Source organism: Colius striatus, chromosome 14, assembly GCF_028858725.1.
Source record: "Colius striatus isolate bColStr4 chromosome 14, bColStr4.1.hap1, whole genome shotgun sequence".
Lineage (NCBI taxonomy): Eukaryota > Metazoa > Chordata > Aves > Coliiformes > Coliidae > Colius > Colius striatus.
Genome location: NC_084772.1, coordinates 2,783,226 through 2,806,820, shown reverse-complemented (window position 1 = coordinate 2,806,820; position 23,595 = coordinate 2,783,226). Strand labels below are relative to the sequence as shown.

Here is a 23,595-nt window from a genome sequence, read left to right as displayed (position 1 = left end):
AAGTCTCCAAGAACACAATCATAGAACCAGAGAATGCTGGGAGTGGGAAGGGCCCTGCAGAGCTGCTGCAGCCCCAGCCCCTGCTCCAGCAGCTTCCCCTGGCTCAGGGGGCACAGGAACGTGTCCAGCTGGGGTTGGAAACCTCCTGAGAAGGAGCCTCCACACCCTCCCTGGGCAGCCTGGGCCAGGGCTCCCTCACCTCAGCACCAAAGGACTTGCTCCTCCTGGGCCAGGGGAACTGTTTGTGTTCCAGCCTGTGCCCATCACCCCTTGTGCTGTCCCTGGGCACCACAGAGCAAAGCCCATCCCCATCCTCCTGACACCCACCCTTGAGGCATTTCTCAGCATTGCTGAGGTGCCCCTGAGCTCAGGCTTCTCTTCCCCAGGCTCAACAGCCCCAGGGCTGCAGCCTTTCCTCCTCACACACATGTTCCAGCCCCTCAGCACCTTGGTGGCCCTGCCCTGGCCTCTCCGGAGCTGGGGAGCCCAGACCTGGACACGAGGTGACATTTGCAGCAGCTCCCTCTGTGAGCATCCCCTCAGGAACACAGCCCCAGCACAGTGTGTGTTCTGCTCTTTAATGCCTCCAACACTGCAATCCCCAGCCTGGAACACAACACAGCACTGCTTAGAAAAGGTATTTGCAGGGATCTGAGCATCACCCTCCCCTCCTCACCCCACAGAGCCAGGCCAGGACCAGCCCCAGGAGCCACACACGGGGCGGGGAGGTGGGGGGGGGGTTGGTCTCCTGCAGCCCGGCAGCGCTGGCAGAGGGCAGCAGAGCTACTGCGATGGCTTTGGAGAGGGCTGGCTCGAGCCCCTGCTGAGCTGAGGGGATGGAGATGAGAGGTGGTGGAGCCTCGGGCACAGCCTAGAAGCGTTTCATCTGGCGACGTTCCTGCCGGCGCTGCTTCTTGTCGCTGGGCTCCTGTGCGGCCGGGGACGAGTCTGCTGCCAGCCACGGGCCCAAGAAGTTCACCCACAGCAGGTACAGGGCACGGCCCGGAGCCTGGGGGACACAGGGGGCACAAACTCACCCTGGGGAACAGCTCTGGCAGGGGGCTGCCACAGCCAGGGGGTCAAAAGGAGCTGGGCTGCGGCAGGACAGGGCGCAGGGAAACCAAAGGCAGCTGCCAGCATCCAACATGAGCTGTTTGGTTTAGGGAGCTGCAGGTGGCTTCAGGTTTCACAGATGGAAATGCCAGCAGTATTAGGCACAGCTGTGAGGGCTCAGGGCTGCTGAGCCTCCTTCTTCCTCCAGAAAATCACCCCCACCTCTCTCCAAAGGCAGCCAAGGGTGCTGTGAGGCTGCCCTGGGCCACGCCAGCCAGCAAGGGACCTGCCAGGGAGCACTTCCAGCCTCCCCCAGCTGCCTCTCATTCCTCTGTGGGACAGATTCAAAGCAACTGGGGGATATTGTTTTGGTTTTTTCACTGACTGCAGATATTCTTCACCCTTCTGCCAAAGCACTTTTAGCTGGAGGCACACAAGAGACGTTCCAAGACACATTCTTGGTGCGTGAAAGGGGAAATCAAAGCCTTTGATGTACCAGCCTGGCTCTGTGCTGGCAGACAGCTGACAAACCCAGACAGGCAGCAGCACAGGCTGTTTGCCACAGTCACAAAAAGGGGCCACAAGGATGGCTTTGAGCTGCCTGTGTCTCCTTGCACAGGAGCAAAGAGAAAGGCCAAGGCCTCTGCAGGGTCAGCTCCAAGGGATCAAGACTCTCTCCCTCATTTTTAACAAGATTTGACAGGGAAAGAGAAAGAAAACACTTGTCAGCAAACAGTCTGGGCCTGAAAGAGGCCAGTGTGAAATGAGGCAGGTCATTCACATCCTCATCTCTGAAGGAAGGGGCAATGCAGAGCAACAGGGAGAAGCCCAGGGACTTACCAGGAGCCAGAAGTACCAAACATAGAGGGAGAAGCAGCTCAGCACTTGGACTATAGCTGTCAGCAGGATCACATCCTTGAGGTGCCTGAGGGGAGAAAAGCAGAACATCACCCCTCCATCCCACCCTGGCAGCCACACCAGCACTGGGCTGTCCCTGCAGCTCTGCTTCCCCACTCACCCTGAGCCTGAGGAGCCAGAGCAGGAACCACAAACACACACATCTGATGAGGGGCAGAGCTACAGCTGCTCCTGAAAAGGGGCACTGGGAAAGCTGAGGAATGGAGATGGGCAGCAAAACCCTGGCTGCTGGGGGACATCCCATGGCACAGGGCAGCTGCTCACTGCAGGAGAAGGGGAAACCTTCCCCCAGCCCTTCCCCAGCTGCCAGATACACTCAGGGTCACCAAAGGGCCAGCACCAGCCATGAGCTGAGCCACAACCAGGCTCCCCCTCCCCTCCTGCTGCTCCCACCCCCGGGTCTTCCCTGCCAGGCTGGGGCAGAGCTGAGCAGCTACAGAGTGCAAGGAGCTGCCCACACCTCAGCCACCACCCTCAGCAGGGCCCAGCACCACAGGGAGACAGGTTTTGCTACACAAGCCATGATGGGTCTGAGAAACAGCAGCTCCTTCCCTCCCCCTAAATCAGCTGCTGGAGTGAGAAACACCTGAGTCTCATCTGAGAGAGGAGTGGAGAAAGCAAAGGCAGAGGTGCAGGTAATGAACTAGGATGTGTCAGTCTGGGCAGCACAGCACAGGGAGGAGACCACTAACAACTGGTTTAGGCTGGGACACCATCATCCATGTGAGACACTGTGGGACCATGAGGACAAACCCTGTGTGACCCCAGAGCTGCCAGCAAACCCAGGGCCCTGAGAGCCTCCCTCAGCCCAGGGCAACTCTGCTGCTTCAGTTACACAGCACTAGGGGAACACCACCAAAGCCACAGAACCCAGAAGCAGTTAATGGTTAATCCCTCAGCTGAGGCTTTCCCCATCCCCAGAGGGGCAGTGTGGAGCAGGGGGAGGAGCAGCAGGCCCTGGTTAACTCTGCATCCACACACCAGCAGCTCAAAATGGGAACTTCAGCTGACCAGCTTTGGTTTGTGCAGCCCATGTTTGTGTTGCTCACAGCCCACGCTCAGACAAGCACCAATTCATCTTCATGTGCCATAAAACACCCCCCAACAGGGCACTGCTCAGGGAGGAAACCCTCAGCACCCTAGAACAAGGGAAATCCAATGTCTGCAAGGGGGCTGTGGGCTCAGTCACCTCCCCAACAGCCCCATCACACCTGCTCTGCCTGGAAGCCTCACACACCACCCAAAGGCACCTCCCACAACCCAGGAGGACACCCCACAAGTCACCAAACCTCTGCATTTTCCTCACTCCACTGTCCTGGGTCATGTTTCACAAAAAAGAAGGCACCCAAAGTATATTATGCTTCTGCTCAGGAGAGCCAAAGCAGAGTAAAATGGGACAAAAGGTCTGGCTGAGCAGCAGGAAAAAGAAGTGGCTGTAGGATGGGGTCACAGGTCACACTTGAAGTAACTCCCCCACCTCCTGGGCACCCTGTCCCTCAGCTCTCACACTGCATAGGGAGGGGACAAGAGCTCCTCCTGCTCCAGGGCAGGATCTGCCCCAGCCTAGGGGTCTGCCCTGTGCCCCTCAAGGGGAAGTCACCTTCATCTGATCAATGCACAGAGACCCTGGAGGGGAAATCAGCTTCATCTGATGAATGCACAGTCCCTCAAGGGGAAATCAGCATCATCTGATCAATGCACAGCCCCTCAAGGGGAAGTCACCTTCATCTGATAAATGCACAGAGACCCTGGAGGGGAAATCAGCCTCATCTGATCAATGCACAGCCCCTGAAGGGGAAATCAGCATCCTCTGATCAATGCACAGCCCCTGGAGGGGAAATCAGCATCCTCTGATCAATGCACAGCCCCTGGAAGGGAAATCAGCCTCATCTGATCAATGCACAGCCCCTGAAGGGGAAATCAGCATCCTCTGATCAATGCACAGCCCCTGGAGGGGAAATCAGCATCCTCTGATCAATGCACAGCTCCTCTGGCACCAGAACACTGGGTGTGAGACAGGGAGCTGTGCCAGGAGCGGTACTGCTTCAGAAGCCTGGCATGAGGGGACAGGGCTGAGTGCCTTGGGGACCTCACCAAGGGTCTGCAGAACCCTGAAGCAGAGGGCAGAGCAAAGCCTGACGTATCCAGGAGTGCCCAGCAGTTTTGTGTCGCTGGTTTGAGGCTCCCTGTTGGGTAACACCTCCATCTAGAAGCATCTAGAAGCCTTACTGCACTCTGCAGGGATCACTGCTGCACCTTCCTGGACTGAGGACAGGAGCTCCAGCAGCAGCACTGCCAGACAAACACGATGAGAGCCAGGAGCACATGAGGCACCAGCCCAGGCTGAGGAGAAGGGCAGGCTGAGCCCTCCTGCCCTCTCAAGCCCTACCTGCAGCACTGCTTCACCCAGAGGTGCACATCAGGAAACGTGCAGCCCCCCAGCCCTGTTTCTTCACTGCAAGACACCCATGAACTGCTGCAGTGGAGCCATCTGGGACCTGCTGCCCGTGCCCCTCCAGGCAGCAGCCGTGCCAGGCCCACGTGCCCACGCCACTTTAGGGGATGCTGTCAGAAGTGAGGCGCAGGGTGAGCTGAGGCCCGGCCTGCTCCCCCGGGGCTCTGCAGGCAGGCTCAGGCAGCAGCTCCTGCTCACCTGGGCTCGTGCAGGTGTGGACACTCACTCTGCCATCCCCTGCTCCATGTTCAGGTCAATCCCCCCGTCAGCAAGGCTGCCGTCGTCCGTGAAAGACGGCTTTGCCATGGAGTTCATGGAGCGGTAGCTGGAGCCGTACACCACCGAGCTGAAGACGAAGGCGACCTGCAAGAAGGGAACGGCTGTGGGACCCAAGAACCGCGACGGCAACCGGGGAAGGAGCCGGGGGCTGCCGGAGCCGGGGGCTGCCAGGGCCAGGGGGCTGCCAGGGCCAGGGGGCTGCCAGGGCCAGGGGGCTGCCAGGGCCGGGGGCTGCCAGGGCCAGGGGGCTGCCAGGGCCAGGGGGCTGCCAGGGCGGGGGGCTGCCGGAGCCGGGGGGCTGCCAGGGCGGGGGGCTGCCGGAGCCGGGGGCTGCCGGAGCCAGGGGCTGCCAGGGTTGGGGCTACCATGGCCGGGGGGCTGCCAGGGCCGGGGGGCTGCCAGGGCCGGGGGGCTGCCAGGGCCGGGGGCTGCCAGGGTTGGGGCTGCCACAGCCGGGGCTGCCAGGGCCAGGGGCTGCCAGGGCGGGGGGCTGCCAGGGCCAGGGGGCTGCCAGGGCCAGGGGGCTGTCAGGGCCGGGGCTGCCAGGGCCGGGGGGATGCCAGGGCCGGGGGCTGCCGGAGCCGGGGGCTGCCAGGGCCAGGGGCTGCCAGGGCGGGGGGCTGCCAGGGCCAGGGGGCTGCCAGGGCCAGGGGGCTGTCAGGGCCGGGGCTGCCAGGGCCGGGGCTGCCAGGGCGGGGGGCTGCCAGGGCCAGGGGGCTGTCAGGGCCGGGGCTGCCAGGGCCGGGGGGATGCCAGGGCCGGGGGGATGCCAGGGCCGGGGGCTGCCGGAGCCGGGGGCTGCCAGGGCCAGGGGCTGCCAGGGCGGGGGGCTGCCAGGGCCAGGGGGCTGCCAGGGCCAGGGGGCTGTCAGGGCCGGGGGGCTGTCAGGGCCGGGGGGCTGTCAGGGCCGGGGCTGCCAGGGCCGGGGGCTGCCGGAGCCGGGGGCTGCCAGGGCCAGGGGCTGCCAGGGCGGGGGGCTGCCAGGGCCAGGGGGCTGCCAGGGCCAGGGGGCTGTCAGGGCCGGGGGGCTGTCAGGGCCGGGGGGCTGTCAGGGCCGGGGGGCTGTCAGGGCCGGGGCTGCCAGGGCCGGGGCTGCCAGGGCGGGGGGCTGTCAGGGCCGGGGGGCTGCCGGAGCTGGGGGCTGCCAGGGCCGGGGGGATGCCAGGGCCGGGGGGGCTGCCAGGGCCGGGGCTGCCAGGGCCGGGGGCTGCCAGGGCCGGGGGCTGCCAGAGCCGGGGGCTGCCAAGGCCGGGGGCTGCCAGGGCCGGGGCTGCCAGGACCGGGGCTGCCAGGGCCGGGGGCTCACCCACGTCCAGGCTGAGGCGGCGGGGTAGAAGATCACCAGGTTCACCACGGCGTAGATGACCTGTGGAGAGAGCACGGCCCGGCTGTGGGCACGGCACAGCCCCCCGGCCCGGCCCGGCCCGGCCCGTGGCGGCCCGGCCCCGCCGCACTCACGGAAGCTCCCAGGATGATGCGGAGGTAGAAGCGCAGCGTCTCCCGGTTCTCCTCGAAGATCTGCTTCTTGCCCTTAGTGCCCGCCTTCCCCTTGGGCTGCGGAGCCAAGAGAGCCGGTCAGCGCCCCCAGGCCATAGCCCCGGGCACAGCCCCAGCCCGGCCCCGCCACTCACCGCCATGGCCGCGCCGCAGCCGCCGGAACGGACGCGACGGAAGGGGCGGCCCCGGAAGGGCGGGCGGCGGCTCCGGGCGGCTCCGGGCCCGCAGGCCCCGGGGAGGCGTCCCTCAGGTCCCCGCGGCCTCCGGGGCGACTTTCCGCTCTGTCTCCCGCAGCCCCCGAGGAAGCTCTGCTCTGTCCCCGCAGCCCTCGAGGAACTCCCGTTCCAGCCCCCGAGGAAGCCCCGTTCTGTCCCCGCAGCCCCCGAGGAAGCCCCGCTCTGCCCCCGCAGCCCCCGAGGAAGCCCCGCTCCAGCCCCCGCAGCCCCCGAGGAAGCTCCACTCTGTCTCCCGCAGGCCCTGAGGAAGCCCCGCTCCGCTCTGTCTCCCGCAGCCCCCCGGGGACGCTCCGCTCCAGCCCCCGCAGCCTCCGGCGAAGCCCCGCTCCAGCCCCCGCAGTCCCCGAGGACGCTCCGCTTCAGCCCCCGAGGAAGCCCCGCTCTGTCCTCGCAGCCCCCGAGGAAGCCCCGCTCCAGCCCCCGCAGCCCCCGAGGAAGCTCCACTCTGTCTCCCGCAGGCCCTGAGGAAGCCCCGCTCCGCTCTGTCTCCCGCAGCGCCCCGGGGACGCTCCGCTCCAGCCCCCGCAGCCCCCGGCGAAGCCCCGCTCCTCTCTGTTCCCCGCAGCCCCCGAGGAAGCCCAGCTCCAGCCCCCGCAGCCCCCGAGGAAGCCCCGCTCCTCTCTGTTCCCCGCAGCCCCCAGGGAAGCCCCGCTCCAGCCCCCGAGGCCGTTCCCCTGGTCCTGTCGTAGCCACACGTGAAAACACGGAAGCACAAAGGACACTGATGGGGTTGGATGGGGAAACAAAGGGATGGAAGGCAAAGGGGTGTCTCTGGTTCCTGGCCCAGGCTGGATAAGCTGGAAATCACCTTGGAAATGAGGAAGCTTCAGTGTAGAGCCTAAGGAAGAGTTCAGCCAAAGGACATTCCCATCCAACCACTGGGGATCCGTGTGAGCCAGCAAAGACCCCCCAAGGAAGCTCCTCAGAGCCTCAGCCTGCAGGTGTGGGGATCACACTGTGTGATGGCTGTGGGCACTGCAGGGAACAGCTGGAACCATTCAGGGCTGTTTGATCTGCCCTGGGAGACCACATCTGGAATAGTGTGTCCAGTTCTGGCCCCTCAGTTGCAGAGGGACAGGGAGCTGCTGGAGAGAGTTCAGTGCAGGGCCACAGAGATGATGCAGTGGAGCATCTGCCTTGTGATGAAAGGCTGAGGGAGCTGGGGCTCTGCAGCTTGGAGGAGGCTGAGGGGTGAGCTCATTGATGTTACAAACCCATCAAGGGTGGGTGTGAGGAGGCTGGAGCCAGGCTGTGCTCAGGGATGGCCAATGACAGCACAAGGGGCAATGAGGACAAGCTGGAACAGAAGAGGTTCCAAAGCGACACAAGGCAGAATTTGTTCCCTGCTGAGGTGAGGGAGCACTGGCAGGGGCTGCCCAGATGGGCTGTGGAGTCTCCTTCTCTGGAGACATTCCAGCCCAGCTGCATGAGTCCCTGTGTGCCCTGCTGTAGGTGGTGCTGCTCTGGCAGGGGGTTGCACTGGGTGAGCTTTGGAGGTCCCTTCCAGCCTGTGAGACTCTGTGATGCTGTGACCCATCTGTGTGCAGCAGAACAGCCTGAGCTCTGCCCACGGCAGCCTGTGGTGTGTGTGTTGGCAGGAGCCACGTGCTGGGCCCCAGGAATGCACTGCCTGCTTTTCAGCTCTGGGCTGGTGGGGAGAAGCTCCTTCCTGACTTCAGTGCCAGCCCTGAGGTCCCACTGTGGTCTCCCCTGTGCCAGTCACCTCCCCTGGGCCGCTGGGGAGAGCTGACCCAGCCCAAAGCTGAGTGAGATGCTGTAGCCCTGGTACCTCCACCAGCTCCTGGAGGTGGTTTGGTGTGTGAGGCCTCAGGGTTTGCCCTCACCTGCCTCCTCTTTCCTTGCCACAGCCCCTCCATGGCCAGGATGCTGCTCTCCAGGCTGTGAGCCCCACAGGCATTGGCCCAAGGGCTGGAGCTGAGCCCAGACTTGTCCCTGCACTGCTCCTGAGCCTTCCCAGGCTGGAAAGCACCAGAGCTGCAGTCCTGTGGCTGCCTTCCTCGGGGAGATTTGACTGTGTCCCTGCTCAGCAGTGGGACACAAAACCCTCCACGCTCTGTGCCACGACTCACACAGCTCTGCAGCAACATCCTCACACAATGGTTTGGCTTGGAAGGGGCCTTAAAATGACCCAGTTCCAACATGCTGCCTTGGCCAGGGACCCCTGCCACCAGCCCAGGCTGCTCCAAGCCACATCCAGCCTGCCCTTGCCTGCTTTGACCCCTTTTAACCCCACAGTCAGCCTGACCCCTTCCCCAGATCTTTGGAAAGGACACAGCCCTGAGCTCTCCATAAGTGTTTATTGTCCCAGTGACAAGGCAGAGGCACAGTGGGAGCCCTGGGACCCCACAGCATCACCACAGCAGCCCTGGGAGAAGCTGTGGGCAGGGGGAGTGTGGGGCAGCGGGGTGGGAGGTGTGGGGGCTGGGGAGGAGGTAGCTTGTCGTGGTGCAGTAGTGCAGCAGCATGGCTGAAGTGTGCAAGTACCTGCTCAGGGCAGGGGAAGGCACCAGGACTGGCACAAGGCAGCAGTGAGGGCAGACCTGGGCCCCCTCCAGTCATGCCAGGCCTGTCACAGAGGGGACTTGTACCATAAACATCCCCCTTCCAGGGCTGGGGGTGCTCAGGACTCAGTAGAAACATGTTTCAGTGTGAGAGGGAGGTGCCTGGGCAGGCACACAGTGCTCTGGAGCTGCCCTCTGCTTGCCCAGCTGAGCAGAGATGATGGCTCATCCCTTTTCTAATGCCAGAGAGGAGGAGAGCCAGGCAGTGTGGCTTTGTACCTTTGCATTGTTGCACCCCTCCAGCTCCCCCTGTACCTTACCCCTGCCTGCAACCCTGCCCTCCCTGCCCAAAAGCTGGCTGGAAGAGGGAGAGCAGTGCCACCACCAAGGGGCTGGGCTGGTGGGAAGGTGTTTCTGCTCTGCCTGAGGCAGAGTGGCAAAGCAGCCAGGTCAGCCCCTTGAATGGGAGGCTCAGGGGATGGGAGGCTCAGCCCTGTGCTGTCCCAGGAGGGCAGGACACAGGCAGGGCAGGCTGCAGGCAGCACAGTGCTCAGTGGCACAGCCCTGTGCTGTCCCAGGAGGGCAGGACACAAGCAGGGCAGGCTGCAGGCAGCACAGTGTTCAGTGGCACAGCCCTGTGCTGTCCCAGGAGGGCAGGACACAGGCAGGGCAGGCTGCAGGCAGCACACAACTGGGCCCCAGCCAGTGCCTGGGCTCATCCCTTTGGGCACGAGGTGGGAGGCAGAGCCTGGAGGGAAGGGGCTGATTCTGGGAGGCATGGAGAGGGGGCATGGGGAGGAACTCACTGCTCTGTGTGGCTGAAGTCGTAGCAGAAGTTTAGGTTGCTGGGGGGCTTTGGGATGGGAGGGGGGGGTGTCAGGGATGCTGATGTTCTCCAGGTCCAGGAGCCTCAGCTTGAGCTCCATGGAGAGCAGCACGTCCAGGTCCGTCTGCGTCCGCTCGCTCGTCATCTCCCTCCCCAGGAGCACGTTCAGCCCATCTGTCCAGAGGCAGAACTGGGGGACAGAGCAGGGGCAGCTCTGGCAGTGGCTGGAGAGCCCATCTCTCCCCCTGCCAGGCTCCCAGCCCTGGGGGTGGCCACAGGGTTGCTGGCCTCAACAGGCCCTCAGAGCTCACCTCGTAGCGTGTGGGGGCGATGAAGTTGAGGCAATATTCCTCCATGTCATACACAACAGAGAAGGCCAGCTCCAGGACATCCTGTGGGCACAGCACAGTGGGGTGAGGCTCCTCAGCTGGGCTCCTTTTCCCCCTGGAGAGGTTCAGAGCAGCACCCCAGAACACCCAAGAGACACTCAGGCCCCAAAACCCTGCCACCATCCCCCCACCACCTGTCTGTGCTGGGGAGGGGAGTGTGCAGGGCCCCCTGTACCAACTGCTGACCTTGTTCTGCTTCCCAGAGCTCTTCTCCTTCATGTGTGGACACTCCTTCCCCACCAGCAGCATCTTCATGTCTGCCACAGGAACTGGGGCAAGCAGAGGAGCTGTGAGTGCCTGCTCTCTGCTTTCCCTCTGCTCTCCACCCAGTCCCTACTGCTCAGCACAGCCCCAGCGTGGGGGCTCTGAGCCATCCCACAACTCACTGGCCACTCTGGAAGGGGTCTGAGCTCCCCCAGCAGCACCCAGTCCCACAGTCCTGGTGGGCAGCAGCCTGGCAATGCCCACCTCAAAGCATCCCCAGCAGCCTGGGCAGGAGGCTCCCCCCATCTCCCTCCCTCCCCCTCGCCATCACCGCACTTTTCTCGGGCAGGCTCTCGATGGGGGGAGCAGACACCCCCTCCTCCACGTCCCCGTGGTGCAGCACTTTGTGGTTGGGGGACAGGCGACAGTACCAGAGCTTATCTGCAGAGAAGGGCTGTCAGGAAAGGCTCAGGCTGCCCTCCCTGAGCCCCCTCCCCCCGGGGCAGCCCCCTCCTCACCCTGCCTGCGGCGGCTGCTGATCTTGCGGAACAGGGTGCCCTGGCAGAGGTGCAGCAGGCGCTGCCGGCGGATCAGCTCCAGCAGCTCGGGCTTCAGCCTCTCCCGCAGCTCCCTGAGGGCAAAGGCAGAGAAAGAGGAGCAGGGCTGCTTCCAAGGGCACTCACTGAGCCCCAACAGCCCCCAGCATGCCTCCAGCTCCATGCACACATTGGCCAAAGGCAGCCTGAGGGGCATTGAGTGTGGGCAGCAGGGTGAGGGAGGTTCTGCTCCCTTTGCTCTGCTGAGGCCTCATCTGGAGTCCTGTGGCCAGTTCTGGGCTCCCCAGCTCAAGAGGGACAGGGAACTGCTGGAGAGAGGCCAGGGCAGGGACAGCAAGGTGCTGAGGGGCTGCAACATGTGTGTGAGGAGGAAAGGCTGCAGCCCTGGGGCTGTTGAGCCTGGGGAACAGAAGCCTGAGCTCAGGGGCACCTCAGCAATGCTGAGAAATGCCTCAAGGGTGGGTGTCAGGAGGATGGGGATGGGCTTTGCTCTGTGGTGCCCAGGGACAGGACAAGGGGTGATGGACATGAGCCAGAACACAAACAGTTCCACTTAAACACAAGGAGCAAGTCCTTTGGTGCTGAGGTGAGGGAGCCCTGGCCCAGGCTGCCCAGGGAGGGTGTGGAGGCTCCTGCTCAGGAGGTTTCCAACCCCAGCTGGACACGTTCCTGTGCCCCCTGTGCCAGGGGAAGCTGCTTGAGCAGGGGCTGAGGCTGCAGCAGCTCTGCAGAGCCCTTCCCTCCCCCATCACTCTCTGTCTGTGTGACCCCCCTGCCTGTACCATCTCCCTGCCCATAGCCCACTCACAGCATGGGCACAGCCAGCATCTCCTCCTGGTGCAGCCGCTCCGTCTGCCTCAGCTTCAGGATCTCACTGTAGTTCAGCACGTTCACTCTGGTCTTGAACAGCTCCAGAGAGGTGGGTTTGAGAGCCAGAGTCCTGGTGATCTGCTCCTTCACCACCTGCAGCACCTGCAGCACCCAACACGTCACCCCCAGCCTGGTGACATTGCCCAGAGGCCCTGAGCTGCTGCACAGCCTGTGGCTGCAGGTCCCTGCTCACACCTTGTTGAAGTCCTCCTGGGTAGCACGCATCTCCTTCCAGGTCTTGTTCACCAGCTGGATGCAGATGCAAAAGAGCTCTTCAAAGAAATGATCCTGCCCGAAGAACATCGGGTAAAAGGCCTGAGCCGTCTCCGAGCCTGCGGTGAGAGGGACAGATGACACCACACTCCCCAGGTGCTTCCAGGGCATTTTAGTGTCCAGGAGAACCAGGACACTTCCCTCCCTGCTGGCCAGCAACCCCCTGCCCTGGTAGGCCATGCCCAGGCCCTGGCAGGGGAAGGAGCATCCCAGCCTCACACGTACAGGGCTCTCCGATGTGCAGGATCTCGCAGAGGAGCAGCGTGAGCTGGATGCTGCTCCGGGCAAAGGGACACTCGTGTTTGTCTTCCCTGCTGCTGTTCTCCAGGACAAACTGGAGCAGAGGGAGAAGAGGAGACTGAGGGGGGAGCTCATTAATAGTTACAGGTATCTGAATGGTGGGTGTCAGGAGGTTGGGGCAGCACTTGTTTGTGTTGTATCCAGGGACAGGACAAGGGGTGATGGGATGAAGCTGGAACACAAACAGTTCCATTGAAACACAAGGAAAAACTGTCAGTGTTTGAGTGAGGGAGCCCTGGCCCAGGCTGCCCAGGGAGGGTGTGGAGGCTCCTTCCTTGGAGGGCTTCAACACCCACCTGGACATCCCTGTGTGACCTGATCTAGGTGGGAGCTGCTTCTGCAGGGGGGGTGGACTGGATGGGCTCTAACCCCCCCCCCATTCTGTGATTCTGTGATTCTCTGGTTGCTTCACGTTACACAGGCCATGGAGAGGGAGTTGTTCCTCCCCACCAAGTTGAGCCATCCCTAACAGAAGGAATTTGGTCACCTCAAAACCCAGCCCCAGCCTCCCCCTTCCCCAGAAGCCACCACAGGCCCAGCATGGCCAATCTCTGGCTGGTGCCCAGATTGCCCCATTCTGCTCAGCTGTGAACAAGACCTTGGGAACCAAGCTTAGAGCAAAACACTGATGGCAGCTTCAGTGCCACCAGCCCTCAAACAGCTGCTGCTACCCACAGAGAGGACTCTGTTCCATGTGAAACATGGCAACAGTAGGACACCTGCCCTTGAGGGACATCCTGGCCTGGGTTTGTCACAAGGAAAGGAAAAGAAGGTGAAGATGCAGCAGCACCTCTGTGCTGGGAGAGCACACTCACCCTGCTGAAGGCACTGGGGCTGTTCCTGGAGAAATACACCATGTTGTCGAGGGCCAGGAGCCCCGGCGGGGCGCGGCGCAGGTCCTCTGCTGGGTTGCTGTTGTTCTAGGAGGAAACAAAAGCTCATGATTTAGGGGCTGCTGCTTTCCTCTCTGAGCATCAGCATCCTCCCAACACAACCATGGGGTTTGCCTTTGGAGTCCTGGCAGCTCACAAAATCCCTGAATGGTGGGGTGGGAAGGGCCCTGCAGAGCTGCTGCAGCCCCAGCCCCTGCTCAAGCAGCTTCCCCTGGCTCAGGGGGCACAGGAACGTGTCCCCATCCCCTCAGCAGCTGCCCTTTAGGGCACTGATAAGGGCTGCCTCAGGCTTCTCTTCCCCAGACTGAACAGCCCCAGGACTGCAGCCTTTCCTCCTCACACACATGTTGCATCCCCTCAGCACCTTGCTGGCCCTGCCCTGGCCTCTCTGCAGCAGTTCCCTGTCCCTCTGGAGCTGGGGAGCCCAGCACTGGCCACAGGACTCCAGCTGAGGCCTCAGCAGGGCAGAGCAGAGGAAAAGCAGCAGAACCTCCCTGGCCCTGCTGCCCACACTCCTCTGGATGCTCCCCAGGATGCCACTGGCCCCTTGCCCACGAGGGCACGCTGCTGCTCATGGTCAGTTTGGTGCCACCAGCACTGCCAGCTCCCTCCCCACGGAGCTTTGCAGCACCCGCTGCTGGGGAGCTCCCAGCGAGCAGAGGGAGCCATCAGCACAGAGAGGGACAGGGGGCTCAGGGGAGCTGCCAGAAGGTGCAGCTGAGGCCAGGGGCTGGGGAGGGGGTGAGGGACACACACCAGGAAGCCCAGCTTGCGGAAGTCCTTGGCGCAGAGCGAGCGGCGGCGCTCGGTGCTGAAGCTGCCGGCGGCTCCCTCGCTCTCGGGCTCGAAGGCGCTTTGGCGCAGCGACTGCAGCAGCTCCCGCTGCTCCTGGAGGGGAGGGAGGGGAGGGGAGGGGTTGCTGCTGAGCCCCAGGCAGGCAGCTTCCCCCACAAGCTGAGAGGGAAGCCTGTCCCTCCTGCAGTGGCTGCTCACCTGGCAGTAGGGGTCCATGGGGCTCCTCATGCGCTGCTCGCACAGGTTGAGGCTGACGGACTGCAGCACGTACAGGTAATGGGCCATCTCGTCCCCCAGAGGCTCTGAGCTGTGGATGATGTTCTGCAGGAGACCACCAATGCCAAGGTTCCCCTCAGCTGCTGCTCCCAGCTCCTGCAAGGCCAGGGCCCAGAGCCAAAGCCTGGCAGGTGCTGCTGCTCACGGGGGTGTTGGGAAGGGGCAGTTCCCTGCAGGGCTGGGGGGGAGCTGGGTGCAAGGGACCACAGGCAGCCACAGAACCCACAGGAGATGTCGAGGTAGGGGTGTGGGGCATGCAGGCAGCACAGCCAAGCACAGCCACCAGAGCCTGGGGCTGGGGAGGAAGGACTCTCCATCCTCCAACAACCTCAGCTCCTCACCTTGTGGATAAACTGCCTGAGGTTCTTCTCCCTGAGGTAATCCATCATGTCCTAGGAAGGGAAGAGGCTGTGAGAGGTTGCCCAGCTCAGCACACCAGCACTTCCCCCAAAGAGCCAGTGTTCCCTGGGCAGCCTCTGCTTCCCTGCTGCCCCCAGCTTGTGGCCACGGGCAAGGTGGGGACAGAGGGGAACTGGCAGTCTCAGGAGTGACGCTGGTGAGCAGTGACACCGCCCCAGCTTCCACTGCCCGAGCAGCAGGAGCTGCCCACCTCACAGGGCCCTAACAGACCCTGCCCCAGCAGGCTGATGGGACAAGCTGTGACAGGCCAGGAGGAGAGGCAGAGTGAGGAGACTGAGTTTAAACACCTCCAGGCCCCTCTCATAATCCCTCCATCCATGACACAACCACCAGAGCAGAGGACTCAGCTGCCCCAGACCCCATCACGGGGGGCACTGGGTCTGGGCCACCACGGTCACCGTGCCACCACCAGCCATGACGCTTCTCCTACCCTTTTGAGAGCCTGTGTCCCCCCTAAACCTACTCCAAGGGGTGTGAGAGGGCAAGAGGCCTCTCATCAGAGCAGCCTCCTGCCTGGATGTGCAGAGCCCAGCCCCTGGTCCCGCAGCCCCTCACCCGCCGCTCGGCGTCAGTCGCGGTCAGCAGCAGCGCGATGAGCAGGGCCATGGCCTTCAGCTGCAGCTGCGGGTTTGTCCTGCAGGAGGAGGATGAGGAGGGTGGGGAAGAGTCACCAGTCCAGAGCTGGGCCTTGCCAGCTCCCTGCATGGAGCCAGGGGAGCGGGAGGGGCCAGAGCCAGGAGGGAGCAGGGGAGGTGTGCAGGGCTGTGACTCCAGAGCATCCCTGGGTGGGTCAGGGGAGGCTCTGCACACACACATGGCTGCAGGACATGCACACACACTCCTGGCAGGAGCCCTGGGCACAAGCCTCTCCATTTTCTAGGAAGAAAAGCCTCCAGACTGAGAGATGCAGAGGTGGGAGGGAACTAAGAACCTGCCTCAGGGGAGGGATTGCACAAACCCTGTTGAGTTCAGCACCACCACCCCAAGAACATCCCTAAATACACCAGCAAAAGGGGAAGAGCCATCACCACTGAAGAACTAATGTGTCTGAACAGAACAGGCCATGAAGGAAGGAATCTGACCTGGAACAGGGATGGTTCCCAGGACAGCCTGTCCCTCCTCCAGCAGCAGGGACCAGACAGGCTGCTCACCCACAGATGTTCGGGAAGGACAAGCAGCAAGACCCAGAGAAAGCCCCTCCATGGCCTCACCCTCCCCACTTACACCTGCAGGTGGGCCAGGAGCCGATCCAGGGTCACTTCTTTCTTGACCAACTCGAAGAGGAGGCGGCTGGTGGGCACCATGTTCTCCAGGATGGACAAGGAGAGCTGCTGCACAGACACATCCACCGCGTTGGTGTTGACGTAACTCACGACCTGTGGGGGACACAGAGCATGGCTCAGCCTCAGGCTGGGCCTGGCTGAGGGCAATGGGGCATCCCCAGGGCACAGGCCACCAGCCCACAAAGGTCACACAGTCACAGAATGGTGGGGTTGGAAGGGGCCTTTAGACATCATCCAGTGCAACCCCCTGCAGAAGCAGCTCCCACCCAGATCAGGTCACACAGGAACGTGTCCAGGTGGGGTTTGAAGCCCTCCAAGGAAGGAGCCTCCACACCCTCCCTGGGCAGCCTGGGCCAGGGCTCCCTCACTCAAACACTGACACAGTTTGTCCTTGTGTTCCAACAGAACTGTTTTTGTTCCAGTTTCATCCCATCACCCCTTGTCCTGGCACTGAAACAAGTGCTGCCCCAACCTCCTGACACCCACCAGTGAGACACTTGTAACCATTAAGGAGCTCCCCCCTCCATCTCCTCTTCTCCAGACTGAGCAGCCCCAGGTCCCACAGCCTTTCCTGCTGCTCACCTTCTTGATGAAGGTGGCACTAGGAGTCTCCCAGGAAACAAAATCGTGCTCCATCAGCTCCATGAAGGCCTTCAGGGTGTGAGCCAGCATCTCCCCTGTACTGCAGGGAGAGATGAGCACAGGCAGTGGGGATGGGTGCAGGTACCACCCCCATCTCAGTGAGGCTGGAGTACAGTTGCCTGCTGGTGGGTAGGTCAGAAACTGCTGGAGCAGCAGAGAGCAGGAGAAGAAAAGAGAGAATGAGACTGCTGGGTAAGAAAATAGACTCTGGCTTAGTCATCCCAGGAAGTGGAGGGAGGGGAAGTTCACTGCATTACCAGGGTACAAAGATCATTGCAGACAAGCCTCAGGAAAGCCAAGCCACCCCAAATCCCTCCCCCGACTTCCAAGGAGCATGTGCTATGCTGCCTGGTTTGAGGCTCCATGTGCTCTGTGAGAGGAGCTCAGAGAAGGTGCACCATCACGTGCCAACAGAGACAGGTAGGCACCAATGTGGCACCCAGGGCTTTCTCAATCTGCCTGCAGATCTCTCCCAGCTAAAGCCTCAGGGCTAGAGAGATCTCTGTGGCTCAGTCACAGAGTACAACACCCAGCTCAGAGCTCTGGATCACAGATCCCTATGCCCAGCTCAGAGCTCAAGCCCTACAGCCAGCTCAGAGCTCTGGATCACAGAGTCCAGCACCCAGCTCAGAGCTCTAGATTATAAAGCCCTACACCCAGCTCAGAGCTCTGGGTCACAGAGTCCAGCATCCAGCTCAGAGGTCTGGATCCCAGAGCCCTACACCCAGCTCAGAGCTCTGGATCACAGAGCCCTACAGCCAGCTCAGAGCTCTGGGTCACAGAGCCCTACACCCAGCTCAGAGCTCTGGATCCCAGAGCCCTACACCCAGCTCAGAGCTCTGGGTCACAGAGCCCTACACCCAGCTCAGAGCTCAAGCCCTACAGCCAGCTCAGAGCTCTGGATCCCAGAGCCCTACACCCAGCTCAGAGCTCTGGGTCACAGACCCCTACACCCAGCTCAGAGCTCTGGATCCCAGAGCCCTACACCCAGCTCAGAGCTCTGGATCCCAGAGCCCTACACCCAGCTCAGAGCTCTGGATCCCAGAGCCCTACACCCAGCTCAGAGCTCATGCAGCATCAGCGAGGGAGAAGAAAAGCCCAGAAGCGTGAGGCAAGTCCTCTCCTGATACTCACTCCTTCCCTTCTTCCACAATAGAGAAGATTTGTTTCAAGCCATTCCTGTTGATGAACTCCTGAGCAAAGGTAACATCCTGGGAGAGGCTGGCAAGCTTCTTCAGGGAGTCAGTCTTCACGTCCGAGTTGTTGCTCTGGATGCCGCTGTACAACCGCTCTGCTTCTTGGTCCTACCAGGAAGGAAAGAGTGAAGCCAAAGGGGCTCAGCCAGACACTGCCAGAGGCTTAGAGAAGGCTGCAAGAGCTTAAGCACAAGGAAGGAGGCTCAGGCTAGAGCAGCCCTGCTGAAGAGCCAGGCCTAGAGACAGAGCCAGCACAGCAGGGACCAGGAGGAGCTGAGGAAGGTGAAGCTGAGAGAGCTTGATGAGTCGGCCCCGCGCCTCCAAAGCATCCAAAGATGGTTTTAGTTTCTCTTCAAACTCCCCAGAGCTGAGTCCAGGGAGCATGAAGGCTGAGGCAGGTCTGCTCCCTGCGTGATGTCTGCCGGGGCTGAGGCACCGGGAGGCGCCGCCGGGGCTCGGAGCTGCCCCTGCAGGGACACGGCGGGGCCCGAGGGATGTACCGGGGACGTGGTCAGCCGCAAAATGCTCCCGTTCTTAATCTCCCCACGGTTCTGCAAGGAGAAGGGAAGGGATGAGCTGGGCAGTGTCTCCCCAGAGGGGCCCAGGGGCAGGGCAGGGGTGGCTCACCGACTCGGTGATGTAGGTCTGCCGCCCGTCCACGTACTGCAGCGCGTAGTGCTCCGCGTTGGGCAAGCTCCACCTGCAACCACAGCAACCACAGCCCTGCACAGCTACTGCTGGCCACAGCCACAGCCCTGCACAGCTACTGCTGGCCACAGCCACAGCCCTGCACAGCTACTGCTGGCCACAGCCCACAGCCCTGCACAGCTACTGCTGGCCACAGCCACAGCCCTGCACAGCTACTGCTGGCCACAGCCACAGCCCTGCACAGCTACTGCTGGCCACAGCCACAGCCCTGCACAGCTACTGCTGGCCACAGCCACAGCCCTGCACAGCTACTGCTGGCCACAGCCCACAGCCCTGCACAGCTACAGCTGGCCACAGCCCTGCACAGCTACTGCTGGCCACAGCCCACAGCCCTGCACAGCTACAGCTGGCCACAGCCCTGCACAGCTACTGCTGGCCACAGCCACAGCCCTGCACAGCTACTGCTGGCCACAGCCACAGCCCTGCACAGCTACTGCTGGCCACAGCCCACAGCCCTGCACAGCTACTGCTGGCCACAGCCACAGCCCTGCACAGCTACTGCTGGCCACAGCCCACAGCCCTGCACAGCTACTGCTGGCCACAGCCCACAGCCCTGCACAGCTACTGCTGGCCACAGCCCACAGCCCTGCACAGCTACTGCTGGCCACAGTGCACAGCCCTGCACAGCTACTGCTGGCCACAGCCCACAGCCCTGCACAGCTACTGCTGGCCACAGCCCTGCACAGCTACTGCTGGCCACAGCCCACACCCCTGCACAGCTACTGCTGGCCACAGCCCACACCCCTGCACAGCTACTGCTGGCCACAGCCACAGCCCTGCACAGCTACAGCTGGCCACAGCCACAGCCCTGCACAGCTACTGCTGGCCACAGCCCACACCCCTGCACAGCTACTGCTGGCCACAGCCACAGCCCTGCACAGCTACTGCTGGCCACAGCCCACACCCCTGCACAGCTACTGCTGGCCACAGCCCACAGCCCTGCACAGCTACTGCTGGCCACAGCCCTGCACAGCTACTGCTGACCACAGCCACAGCCCTGCACAGCTACTGCTGGCCACAGCCCACACCCCTGCACAGCTACTGCTGGCCACAGTGCACAGCTCTGCACAGCTACTGCTGGCCACAGCCCACAGCCCTGCACAGCTACTGCTGGCCACAGCCCATAGCCCACAGGGCTAGTGCTGGTCATGTCCATGGCCATGCAAAGCCAGTAACAGTCACAGCCCACAGCTCTGCAACAAACAGTGCTGGTGACAGCCCTGCAACAGCTAGTGCAGGTCACAGCCCATAGCCCACACGGCCAGTGCAGGTCACAGCCCATTGCCCAGCGTGGCCAGTGCAGGTCACAGCCCATAGCCCAGCGTGGCCAGTGCAGGTCACAGCCCATAGCCCACACGGCCAGTGCAGGTCACAGCCCATCGCCCATCGCGCTCAGGTACTCACGCATCGCAGACGTCCTTGAGCACGGCGGCGAGGGGCTTGGTCTGCGGGCAGAGGGGCGATGGTGAGCGGGGGCCGGGCCGCGGGGCAGGGCGGGGTGTGGGTGCCGGGCGGTACCTGCTGCAGCTCGATGAGCTGCGGGATGGCTCCAACCATCTGGATGGCGATCTTGACCACGTCCTTGGGCTGCGGCATGGCTCCCAGCCCGGCACACCCGGCTCAGCTCCCCCCTGACACCCGGCTCAGCTCCTCCCGGCTCAGCTCCCTGCGACCCGGGACACTCTGCTCAGCTCCTCCGGGCCCAGCACCCCCGGCTCAGCACCCCCCGATCCCTGGCTTAGCTCCTCCCGACCCGGCACACCCGGCTCACCTTCCCCCGACCCGGGACCCCCGGCTGAGCCCCCGCCGGCCCGGCACACCCGGCTCAGCTCCCCCCGACCCGAGACACCCGGCTCAGCTCCTGCGGGCCCGGCACACCCGGCTCAGCTTCCCCCGACTCAGGACACCCGGCTCAGCTCCCCCCGGCCCAGCACCCCCCGATCCCTGGCTTAGCTCCTCCGGACCCGGGACACCCGGCTCAGCTCCTCCGGCCCGGGACACTCTGCTCAGCACCCCCCGATCCCTGGCTCAGCTCCCCCAGACACAGGACACCCTGCTCAGTTCCTCCGGGTCCGGGACACTCTGCTCAGCTCCCCCCCGACTCAGCCCCCGCCCGCCCGGCACAGCCGGCTCAGCTCCTCCGGGCCCGGGACACCCAGCTCACCTTTCCCCGATTCAGAACACCCGGCTCAGCTTCCCCCGACCCGAGACACCCGGCTCAGCTCCTCCGGGCCCAGAACACCCGGCTCAGCTCCCCCGGATCCCTGGCTTAGCTCCTCCCGACCCGGGACACCCGGCTGAGCCCCCGCCGGCCCGGCACACCCGGCTCAGCTCCCCCCGGCCCGGGACAGCTGGCTCAGCTCCTCCGGGCCCGGCCCACCCGGCTCACCTTCCCCTGGCCCGGCCCACCCGGCTCACCTTCCCCTGGCCCGGCACACCCGGCTCAGCTCCTTCCGACACCCGGCTCAGCTCCCCCAGACCAAGGACACTCGGCTCAGCTCCCCCCGACTCAGGACCCCCGGCTCAGCTCCCCCTGACCCGGGACACCTGGCTCACCTTCCCCCGACCCGGGACACCCGGCGCGGCTCCTCCGGGCCCGGGACACCCGGCTCAGCTCCCCCCGGCCCAGGACACCCAGCTCAGCTCCCCCGGATCCCTGGCTTAGCTCCTCCCAACCCGGCACACCCGGCTCAGCTCCTCCCGACCCGAGCCACCCGGCTCACCTTCCCCCGACCTGGGACACCCGGCTCAGCTCCCCCCGGCCCGGGACAGCTGGCTCAGCTCCTCCGGGCCCGGCCCACCCGGCTCACCTTCCCCAGACCAGGGACACCCGGCTCAGCTCCCCCAGACCAGGGACACTCTGCTCAGCTCCCCCCGGCCCGGCACACCCGGCTCAGTTCCTCCCGACCCGGGACAGCTGGCTCAGCTTCTCCAGGCCCAGAACACCCGGCTCAGCTCCCCCCGACCCGAGACACCCGGCTCAGTTCCCCCCGACCTGGGACACCCGGCTCAGCTCCCCCAGGCCCGGGACACTCTGCTCAGCTCCCCCCGATCCCTGGCTCACCTTCCCCCGACCCGGGACCCCCGGCTGAGCCCCCGCCGGCCCGGCACACGCCGCTCCCCTCCCGGCCCCACTCCCCGCTCCCCGCCGGCCCCGGGCCCCGCTCCCCGCTCCCCGCCGGCCCCGCTCCCCGCTCGCCTCCCGCCGGCCCCGGGCCCCGCTCGCCGCAGTTCCGGGTCTCGGCTGCCCAGGCCCGGCCCCTCACCTGAGCTGACGCGGGCCGTGCCGGAGCCAGCTCAGCGGGCAGGAGGCTGGGGGCAGCCGGGGGTTTATTGGGGGCCGCGAACACTGTACAAATCTTACAGGCGAGTTGCTTTTCCTTGCAAAAGAACCAGAAGTATAAAAATAATCTTTATATAGGAATGCGCAGTTCGTTCTGCAGCTGGCGCTGTGTGTTCTCGTCTCTGGGCGATGTGGAACCGGAGCAAACACCGACGGAGGGCAGGGACGGGACGGGAGGGGAGCTGCAGCACAGCCCCGGCACAGGACGGGACGCCCCGGGGCTGGGAGTGCCCCCAGGGCGCGGCTGAACGGCCTGGTGCCAAACGATGGAGGGGCCTGCTGTTCCCCCCTCATTCTTCATGCTTTTCAGGGGCTTCAGGGAGGCAGAGGAGTGGCTCTTGTGGAGGAGCCCTGGGGAGGCAGGTCCTAAGCACACGCTGTCCTCGGCTCTTCTGGGGATGCAGATCCCAATCAGACACTCTTCTCAGCTCTTCTGGAGGAGCCCTGGGGAGGCAGGTCCAAAGCACACGCTCTCCTCAGCTCTTCTGGGGATGCAGGACCCAAGCACATGCTCTCCTCAGCTCTTCTGGGGATGCAGATCCCAAGCACATGCTCTCCTCAGCTCTTCTGGGGATGCAGATCCCAAGCACACACTCTTCTCAGCTCTTCTGGAGGAGCCCTGGGGAGGCAGGTCCAAAGCACATGCTCTCCTCAGCTCTTCTGGAGGATGCAGGACCCAAGCACACACTCTCCTCAGCTCTTCTGGAGGAGCCCTGGGGAGGCAGGTCCAAAGCACACGCTCTCCTCAGCTCTTCTGGGGATGCAGGACCCAAGCACATGCTCTCCTCGGCTCTTCTGGGGATGCAAGACCCAAGCACACACTCTCCTCAGGTCTTCTGCGGATGGAGGGCCCAAGCACACGCTCTCCTCAGATCTTCTGGGGATGCAGATCCCAAGCACACACTCTCCTCAGCTCTTCTGGGGAGGCAGGACCCAAGCACACGCTCTCCTCAGCTCTTCTGGGGATGCAGGGCCCAAGCACACACTCTCATCAGCTCTTCTGGGGATGCAGGAGCCAAGCACACGCTCTCCTCAGGTATTCTGGGGATGCAGATCCCAAGCACATGCTCTCCTCAGCTCTTCTGGGGATGCAGGACCCAAGCACACACTCTTCTCAGCTCTTCTGGGGATGCAGGGCCCAAGCACATGCTCTCCTCAGCTCTTCTAGAGGAGCCCTGGGGAGGCAGGGACCAAGCACACGCTCTTCTCAGCTCTTCTGGGGATGCAGGACCCAAGCACATGCTCTCCTCAGGTCTTCTGGGGATGCAGATCCCAAGCACATGCCCTCTTCAGCTCTTCTGGAGGAGCCCTGGGGAGGCAGGTCCTAAGCACATGCTCTCCTCAGCTCTTCTGGAGCAGTTCTGGGGATGCAGGACCCAAGCACACACTCTCCTCAGGTCTTCTGGAGGAGCCCTGGGGATGCAGATCCCAATCAGACACTCTCCTCAGCTCTTCTGGAGCAGTTCTGGGGATGCAGGACCCAAGCACACGCTCTCATCAGCTCTTCTGGGGATGCAGGACCCAAGCACATGCCCTCTTCAGCTCTTTTGGAGCAGTCCTGGGGATGCAGGACCCAAGCACACACTCACAACTCTTCTGCAGGAGTCCTGGGGAATGCAGTGCCCAAGTACACGCTCTCCTCAGCTCTTCTGGAGAAGCC

General features: G+C 63.4%; 3 protein-coding genes across 3 annotated transcripts; 1 reads left to right on the top strand and 2 right to left on the bottom strand.

Annotated features, from left to right (window-relative positions):
* Positions 1-564: 564 nt before the first annotated feature.
* Positions 565-6,369, bottom strand: TMEM208 (transmembrane protein 208). Its single transcript, XM_062007727.1, has 6 exons — positions 6,337-6,369; positions 6,164-6,259; positions 6,012-6,071; positions 4,653-4,789; positions 1,894-1,978; positions 565-1,009 (listed from the first exon to the last, which is right to left on the bottom strand). Exons 1-6 carry the CDS (start codon positions 6,340-6,342, stop codon positions 872-874), a joined length of 522 nt encoding a protein of 173 aa, XP_061863711.1. The 5' UTR covers positions 6,343-6,369; the 3' UTR covers positions 565-871.
* Positions 6,341-7,234, top strand: LOC133626774 (uncharacterized). The gene has a single exon (XM_062007834.1). The coding sequence runs from the start codon at positions 6,341-6,343 to the stop codon at positions 7,232-7,234; it is 894 nt and encodes a 297-aa protein (XP_061863818.1).
* A 2,438-nt stretch (positions 7,235-9,672) lies between these two features.
* On the bottom strand, positions 9,673-20,194 carry ELMO3 (engulfment and cell motility 3). The gene is given in 21 exon segments (XM_062007758.1): positions 9,673-9,831; positions 9,833-9,976; positions 10,098-10,178; positions 10,362-10,444; positions 10,716-10,820; positions 10,898-11,010; positions 11,745-11,908; positions 12,002-12,138; positions 12,305-12,413; positions 13,195-13,299; positions 14,029-14,160; positions 14,266-14,388; positions 14,685-14,735; positions 15,319-15,397; positions 15,988-16,139; positions 16,629-16,728; positions 17,823-17,992; positions 18,385-18,435; positions 18,512-18,584; positions 19,997-20,037; positions 20,111-20,194. Coding segments are annotated over 21 exon segments (2,160 nt in total). The 5' UTR covers positions 20,189-20,194; the 3' UTR covers positions 9,673-9,762.
* Positions 20,195-23,595: the final 3,401 nt, after the last annotated feature.

Bases quoted from the DNA above. Each gene is read 5' to 3' on its own strand.
- LOC133626774 (XM_062007834.1), top strand. From the start codon at position 6,341: ATGGCCGCGCCGCAGCCGCCGGAACGGACGCGACGGAAGGGGCGGCCC.
- TMEM208 (XM_062007727.1), bottom strand. The intron at 4,790-6,011 runs GTGAGCCCCCGG...CCCTTCTTGCAG, and splicing joins CCGCCTCAGCCTGGACGTGG to GTCGCCTTCGTCTTCAGCTC. The intron at 1,010-1,893 runs GTAAGTCCCTGG...TGTGTCCCCCAG, and splicing joins TTTGGTACTTCTGGCTCCTG to GCTCCGGGCCGTGCCCTGTA.